This window comes from Zea mays, chromosome 1, assembly GCF_902167145.1.
Source record: "Zea mays cultivar B73 chromosome 1, Zm-B73-REFERENCE-NAM-5.0, whole genome shotgun sequence".
NCBI lineage: Eukaryota > Viridiplantae > Streptophyta > Magnoliopsida > Poales > Poaceae > Zea > Zea mays.
In genome coordinates this window covers 209669129-209677251 of record NC_050096.1, presented here as the reverse complement: position 1 = coordinate 209677251, position 8123 = coordinate 209669129, and the positions used below count along the sequence as shown (strand labels likewise).

General features: G+C 48.5%; 2 protein-coding genes across 2 annotated transcripts; one reads left to right on the top strand and one right to left on the bottom strand.

The window, feature by feature from the left end:
- Window positions 1-651: 651 nt before the first annotated feature.
- LOC100280023 (uncharacterized) lies at window positions 652-2351 on the bottom strand. Its single transcript, NM_001357946.1, is given in 2 exon segments — window positions 652-1109; window positions 2025-2351. Coding segments are annotated over 2 exon segments (375 nt in total). The 5' UTR covers window positions 2131-2351; the 3' UTR covers window positions 652-840.
- Window positions 2352-4659: 2308 nt separating this feature from the next.
- Window positions 4660-7836, top strand: LOC103643193 (uncharacterized). The gene is made up of 12 exons (XM_008666345.1): window positions 4660-5211; window positions 5308-5372; window positions 5517-5595; window positions 5697-5715; window positions 5814-5933; window positions 6302-6371; window positions 6625-6668; window positions 6909-6950; window positions 7044-7103; window positions 7185-7252; window positions 7421-7478; window positions 7596-7836. The coding sequence occupies exons 1-12, from the start codon at window positions 4895-4897 to the stop codon at window positions 7695-7697; spliced, it is 1044 nt and encodes a 347-aa protein (XP_008664567.1). The 5' UTR covers window positions 4660-4894; the 3' UTR covers window positions 7698-7836.
- The last annotated feature ends 287 nt before the right edge of the window (window positions 7837-8123 follow it).

The window sequence follows — 8123 nt, the reverse complement described above, 5'->3', positions numbered from 1 at the left end:
GTGACGGCAGGAGGCGAAGGCTTGCTCACTTTTATAGCCGCAGAGCAGATGAGATGCTGGGGACATGCGGCGATGGGGGAGAGTGTGTGTGACAAACTTCCTTGGGGAGCAAGGAGCTCGTCTCTCAGGTTTGAAAAGGTCCCAGAATGTATTGTACCCCCATCTTCTATTCCATTCACACAGGGAAAGAAAGTCCTGGCCACCACCGTGGACCAATTATCTGTTAAAACACATCCTAATGCCTAAGGCTTATTATTGTATGAAGCCGATGATCTGACATTGACCTGAATTTATCTGTAATAAGAAACGTGATTCTCATGTGTCCATCAGTTCCCCATTGCCCAAACACTCCCAACACTAGTACAAGCTTTCACAGCCCAAACACTCCCAACACTAGTACAAGCTTTCACAGGTTAATACAGCTTTAGGCTATCTCCACCAGATCGTGGGTAGTCGTACAAAACACTATTTTACGCTGCATTGTTCACAGAGTGAAGTTTGAAATAGTTATGTGGTGGAAGATAGGATTGGTAAGTTGCTAACACACATCAGGAGCATCGAATATCGACCAACATATAACTCTACCTGACCCCAAATATTTCTTCATTATAATAAGTGAATATAAGACTCAGACAGCAGCCATTTAGCACACAATTGAAGAAAACCTCCAGAATGGAATGGACAGTGGTGTTGTATCTACATGATCGCAATTGAATTAATACTGCTATAGTTGCCATAGCACACGTAAAAAATGTACAATACAGACTTCCCAGTTGAAATACTACTAGTTTACAGCTCACCCCCCCCCCCCCCCCCCCCTAGTAGTAGTCACCTCTGCAGTTACTTGGGAGGAGGAACAACTAGTGTATAGATTAGCAATGTCAAGACGATGATAATCGCCCCGACCAAGGTGAACTGGGGGCTTGTCCACAGCATCAAGTTAGATCTTTCAGTTCTCTTGATTGGATCCACCTCTTCTGACAATGGATACTCGCTGCGCTGTGGGTTCCAGGTCACGTACTTGTCCGGTGAGAAATCAGAAAACAGGGTCCTCTTCCCTTTCTTCTTGAAGGCAGACCATGCCTTGTCCCAATCAGCAGAGGTTTCACCTGACGAGGAAGAGAAGAGATGGTTACTTTTACCGTCATAATGGTATCCAAAATAAACTAAGTAACTATGGACAGATAAGTAGTGCGAATTTTTTTTTCTTGTTAAAAAGGAAGGCAGGAACGTTGTCATCTTGATCAAAAAGGGAAGTAAGAAGCTTTAAAGAGAATCACCAAACTAAGTATCATACATAACCTTGTACCATAATGTAGAATAGACTTCTAAAAACAACTATAATTAAGATGGAAATTCATCAATCATCACCACCAAAAATCCACCAAAGCAAATGTAGGGATAAACAGAATCAAAGTCGGGTAGTAACTTTTTCAGTGTAAAGGGATTAGGTATACGAAGAATAGTGGAAATCTCCGGAAAGCAGAAACACTGTTTCTTCTTCAAAACCATCATACTGCTGACATTTTTTTAAAAAAGAAAAGGTTTCAATTACAGTGAAGGAGAGTTTTGGATTAGTCAGGACCTAACTACTGGATTGTGGACTGTAAATCTCATTCTGACACACAGAAAGGGAAATGAACGCCAACATGAGGACGGTCTACACAACTGGTGCATCTTTGATTTTTTTTTTCTCTCGCTCGGCTTAATACAACTCCTTACGTCAAACTATAACGTATACATATCTTGTCTAAAGGTCGCAGACAACCACCAAAACCTGCACCGGCCTCTTGAAATTGAAGCAAACAAGCAAGCAGGGGCAACTCAAATCTTAGCAGGCCCTACGCGATCAGATAAACAGATCGCATCAAGCTAGACGAGGAAAGCAGGCAGTTGCGTCCTGCACTCCTGATGCGATGACCGGGCTACTTCTTAAACCGTGCTGGATCTCTCAGTGGCATTTCACCAAACAGTTCTACGGTAGCAACAAGGAACTAGACAGTGACAGTTACGAGATCGCGTACCTTTGTCGCTGCCGCTTTTGTCCGGGGAGCCTCGAGAGCAGCGAGGGACGAGCGCGAGGGGAGGCCGTCGTGCCAAGAACCTCCCGGAACCTAGCAGTACATCCATATATGGCTGGCCGCCAAGATTCTGCAAGCCGGACAGGAACCTCGATCAGAGATTCTTCCTTTTTCACTGTTCCTTTCGCCGCACCGCACGGTTTCTCTTCCTCTTCCTTATTATCCGGTTGCGGGGGAGGCTCGTGGGCGGGGAGGATGCGTGGCAGGAGGGAGGGGGTCCGATCCGAGACAGCCAGCGGGAGAAGCAGGTTGCGCTTGCGTGAACGAAAGGTGCGGGAGCAGTCGAAGTGGGAGGCGGCCGCGGCAGCAGGAAGGACCTGTTGATCACGCACGGGGTGCACTGACTCGCGCGGGTACGAGATCGGGAACTTGGGAGACGCAGAGCAAAACTTGTGGCTGCGGATAAAAGAACGGAAGCTAAGGCTATCTTCTAAATTTCTCACCATATATTCTATTTTTTTATAAAAGAACGGAAGCAATCAGTATTTCAATATCTTCGTCAACCATTCCCTCTATCTTAACCTCACCGCCACCATAAAATATCGTTTTTTTCTTTCAACCACCATAATTACCTCCCATTCCCCGTTTTTTATTTATTTGTTCATGATTAAATCATGTAACATACATCAAAGTAAGGTGGCTAAATTTTTTATACAATATTACTGATGCATAATATTGACTTCACTCCGAATGTTATAATGTACGTACGATTTTTTTTCTCAGAATTAATAATTGTTATCATGTTACTACCAGATCAGAGACAAGCTACTAATACATGTCTGAGAAGTAACAATATTCTCGCCTTAACAAATGACTACACAAGATATTTAACCCACGGCGACGTCTATCTAATTAAAAAAGGAGAAAAAAAATAAGAAAGGGACATTGATAAGCATCAGAGACAAGCTACTCAAACTCTCCACGAAGGAAATTTCATTGGCATATAATGCATGCTATCTGATGCTTCTGAATGTATAAAATAGATTATCAATTATAAATTCCATAAAAGAAAAATAGCCTGGTAGGGTGAGAGTACCTGTTGGGCGAGCTCCTCTCCTCTCCATCCATCAGGAGCTCCATCAAGCCGACAGAAGTGGAGCAGCTGGAACACGGTGCCTCCCATGGGAGAGGGTACTTCTGACTCTTGCCTCCGCCGCGGCGCCGGCGACCAATGTAGAGCTCTAGGTGCAAATCCATGGCAGCACTTAAGATATGGTGTCTTGCTACGAGGTAGGTAGGTGGCCGCCGCACGAACGGAGACAGTAGCTGTCGGGCGAGTAGTGGGCCGAAGTCCGCGTCAGAGAGGAGGTCCTGCAGGTCGAGAATCCGATTTCTCTTCTCCATGGCCGGCGGTGGCCGCTACCACGAACCTCCAGCTCCAGGTCATCCGCCCCGCCCACGAATGTTGAAAGGGATTTCGGCCGACCCAAAGATCCCCAGTCGAGCGGGAGTTTGTGGGCCGTCTGTTGTCCCACATGTCAGAGGCTGGCTAACCTATCACCGGTGGTCGTTACTCCATTTAACAGACCGGGCCCACCCACTCCACTTGCACTTGCAGCAGCCAGCCAGCAGTGAGTTATTTTGATTATGATCATCTCGTCGTGCGGCTTCGCCTCTTTAGTATCCCGCAGCTCGTTATCGCCAGATTGGTATTGCTGTCGTGCACCACTCGCCAGATTGGTTTTGTTTTCGTACGGCTGACTAATTTACCCTTTCCTTTTCGCCCAGTCCGGTCGCAATGACGACGAGCCTCGTCGATCTCCAGCCATGGATGAAGACGTTACGATCTCCAGCCATGGATGAAGACGTCACGGTAGCGCCTGAGCGCGAGGAGCGCGCCCGGAGCTCCAGCACCGCCTCGGCCCGCGGCGTCATCTCCAGGGCGACCGTGACTAGGCCGAGCGCCGCCGCCGCCGCGTCGTCGGTGTCCTGCGCGGCCGCAGCGAGAGCCGCCCGCGCCTCGCCGAGGTACGTGCGAAACCGTACGAGGAGGAAAAGGACAACGAAATAAATCAAGCCGCATCCTCGAACAACGCAAACATAACGCATCACACGGAACAGAAGAGCCATCTGGAGACGAAAGGTGAGAGCGCCTGGTGGATGGAAACAACAAGAGTAGCACCTCGGGCTCTCCTCTCGGGATTACAAAGGCGAAATCGAGGAGAGCAATGCAATGCAATGCAGGCACGAACCTTGTTGTTGCCTCTCAACCAGTTGGATGCGTTTCTTGGCCGGAGCGGAGGAAGGGGACGATGGCGCCATTGCGTCCCGCCAGGCACCAAGTCCATGTGCGACAGGTGTTCGACACGTATCTCGGCGAGGCGCGGGCGGCTCTCACTGCGGCCACACAGGACACCGACGATGCGGCGGCGGCGGCACTCAGCCTGGTCACGGCCGCCCTGGAGATGTCGCCGCGGGCCGAGGTGACGCTGGAGCTCCGGGCGCACGCTCCTCGTGCTCAGGCGCTATCACGACGTCTTCATCCATGGCTGGAGATCGACGAGGCTCGTCGTCGTTGCGACCGGACTGGATGAAAAGGGAAGGGTAAATTAGTCAGCCGTATGAAAACAAACCCAATCCAGCGAGTGATGTACGACAGCAATACCAATCTGGCGATGACGGGCTGCGGGATACCAAAGATGCTAAGCCGCGCGACGAAATGATTATAATCACAAATAACTCGCCAGCAGTGCCGCAGGTACACCAATCGCTTCGTCCCCGCGTCTCGCCGCGTAGCGGCGTAGGCGCCACAGAAACTCGCACGCCGCTCCCCGCCGTCCGGCCCGAGTCGCCGTCGCTGCCGAATCCAATCCATGGCTCCGCCCGCCGCACCCACCGCGCTGCACCACCGCACGCCCCTCCTCCTCCCCCGCCGCACCGTCGCCTTGGGTGCCACCGCCACCGCGCGCGCCGCCAGGGCCGCTTCTCTCGCCGTCAGGGCCCAGCCGGACACCACCGCCGCAGCCGTCTCCACCTCCGCGCCTGAGCCGGCGCCCGAGTTCAAGCCTCCGCCGGGGTTCAAGGCGCCCGAGCCCAAGAGGTACGAGGTCAAGTCCGGCCAGGTGGGCAGCGTCCTCGGCGCCTCGCTCGCCATCCCCCTTCGCCTCGGCACCGGCGTCTTCGTCCTCGGGTACGCACCGCGCCTTCTCTCACCGTCCGGGCGTCTACCTCGCCTACGGGCTACAGCCTGCACCTGCTTACCTGCACGTGTCACTTCAATGTGCAGGTACTCGCCATCTCTTGTTTCTCCATCAGAGATACCATCAGACCAGTATGCACTGGAATTTGGAGGTGAGTTTATTCACAATTCTTCCATTGCAGCTATTATTACTCCTACTATATCATGGAAACCACAAAGAATCGCACAATAAGATGCAGTTTGTGGAATACATAGCTCTGTTAAGTTTACTTGTAAACATGCGTTTCTTATCGTAGCTTGGAAGGTGAAAGAGGAATCAAAAATAGGACAGTGCAAACGACCAGAAAAGCCTATCGAGATATATGAATTTGAAGGGTACAGCATATCTTGCTTCTTCCTCCTGTTTATACCATGCTGAGTAATCATGCTGACTTGTTTCTTCTCTTCATTGTTGGTGTATTCTTGCTAATCTTCAGTTGTCCATTTTGTCGGAAGGTGAATATGCCCAGCCTCTTGCAACTGCGTTTTGCAGATGTCATTCTTCATGCACAAGAGCAATTTTGTTGTTTGTATTCACCATGGAAAAATTGCAGGTCAGAGAGATGGTAACAGTCTTGGACCTAGATGTATTATTTTACCCCTGTCCTCAAAAAGGCCCAACATTCCGACCTAAAGTCCTCGAAATGGGTGGAAAGAAACAATTCCCTTACATGGTATGCAGACGTCCTACATAAATTCTGATATTCTATTTTGTGTTAGCACTTCAGATCATATTTGGTTGCTAGCATCTCCTCATCCACATCCACGTATGTTAAATATGGAAATGTGGCGTATGAATTTTATTTGATAAATAAACTTGCTCATATGATGACCACTGAGTATAACCTGTGGGCCCCTGGCAAGATAGGTTAACTTGCTCATTATATTTGATAAATAAGCTTTGATGTGTGTGTCATAATTTTTCGTCGGGGAAAGTAAGGTTGGTCATCTGAGTTTTCCCAAGAAATAAATTGCGTAATGAAATGCAAATCAGTTCTATCATTCAGTGTTAACAGTTACATAAGATGCACCTCTATTGCAGGTAGATCCAAACACAGGGGTCGCCATGTATGAATCCGATGACATCATAAAATATCTAGCTGATACATATGGTGTGTATTCAACACATCTCCTTTTCACTTTTGCTCTTAAAGGTTGTTCCTCCCTATTTGTGGGGGAAAAGGCTTGTCTTGGTTTATCCCCGAGACCCCATTCATGTGGGAGCCTCACTGGATTTGTGTGTGAAAAGGATTGTATCGTTTTATCCCCTTCCTAGACCCCATTTTTGGCACTGGGTATGCCCTCTTAAAGTTTCTTCCTATAATGACCTTACTGACCTCACTCACTTATGCTTGTTTTTCTTAGGCGATGGAACTGTTCCAATTATGCTATCACTTGGTCTGTTGACAGTAAGTAAACAAGCACCCAGCAATTTAAAAGTATATTATATGTTTTAACCAGTGTACATATTAGTCCAAATGTATAAAAATATGTTTGAACTAAGTACCCCCAACTATTATCGAGGAATATTTGACATATTTACACTTTGCTTTCAGTATGCTTCAGTATTTGCCTATCCGATGGGTATAATGCTTTATTTTGTGCCAAGGATCAGTTTGCAGTTTTGATAACTTTTAAATATTTTTTAGGCAATTACAGCAGGGCTTGCTACTCTTGGTCGTATTGGAAAGGTACATTGTGCAAAAACAATATAACAAAGTTCGCTGCGTGTTTTCCTCTGGATGTTTGCTCAGAAACGTGTGGCATTACGTCGTTGTTTACAGGGAAATTCCTACATTGCTTCAAAAGTCCCACCGCAGCCCATAGAGATATGGGCATGTGAGGTCTGAATCCTCAGCACATGAGCTCTCTTCTTACTATACAGGTCGCGTGGACTCTGAATAGCTGATGGTCTGTTTTCGCAGGGATCTCCCTTCTGTAAATTAGTACGAGAGACACTTGTCGAGTTGGAATTGCCACATCTGCTACACAGGTATCCAAAATACTTTAAAACCACAAGTCACTGAATGGCATCAGAATTCAGAACAGCCTGCAAGCTGTTGCTAAACTTAACCTAGTAGAATTATCACTTTAGTTCAGTTCTTCTGGACTGAGATATGTGCTCTGCAAGAGTGTTAGTAACTAGAAGTTACTCCTGCAGCTGCGCACGAGGCAGCCCCAAACGACAAGAATTTTTCAAGAAAAAGGGGCTTTTCCAGGTAGGACGCCTTGCTATAACGCTATTGATGCATTTGACGCTGAACATTCTTTTGATTTGCCTGCCTGGTGTGCGACATCATGTATATGTGTGTGTGTATGTGTTACTGTGTTGGCAGGCGCCGTACATCGAAGATCCTAACACGGGAGTCCAGATGTTTGAAAGCGCTGAAATCATAGACTACCTGAAGGCAACATATGCCCTGTACCCAAGCTCGTAGTGATGTATCAGAAATGGTCATTGTAATGTTGCGTGTAGATTCAGTTCTTCCCGGTAATAAAAGGAAAAGAAATAGTGGGCCACGCATTCTGTATGATGCACAGCCGATTTTGTCTATGCAGATCTAAACTTTGAAGTTACTTCGTGTTGACACTTTTTCGGAGCGCCAAATACTCAAGAAAAACCGGCGACAGTGCTCTTTGGTCAGGCGCGGACGGTCCGCGGCCTGGGGCCGGACGGTCCGCGACCTGGCGCATGGGCTAAGGTTTCCTGCCTGACGGCCGGAAGGTCTGCGCCCTGGGGCCGGACGGTCCGCGCGTGCGCAGGGGCAGCGGAAGATCGCCGGCGGCGCCTGGACTCGCTCCCGGGAGGGACCCCGTCGGGGAGGAGAGATTCTAGGGGTTGTCTAGGCTCGGGCCGGCCGACC

Excerpts from the sequence above, each read along its gene's own strand:
- LOC103643193 (XM_008666345.1), top strand. The coding sequence starts at position 4,895 with ATGGCTCCGCCCGCCGCACCCACCGCGCTGCACCACCGCACGCCCCTC. Across the intron at positions 5,212-5,307 it reads ACCGGCGTCTTCGTCCTCGG|GTACTCGCCATCTCTTGTTT; the intron begins GTACGCACCGCG and ends TTCAATGTGCAG. Across the intron at positions 6,669-6,908 it reads TATCACTTGGTCTGTTGACA|GCAATTACAGCAGGGCTTGC; the intron begins GTAAGTAAACAA and ends AATATTTTTTAG.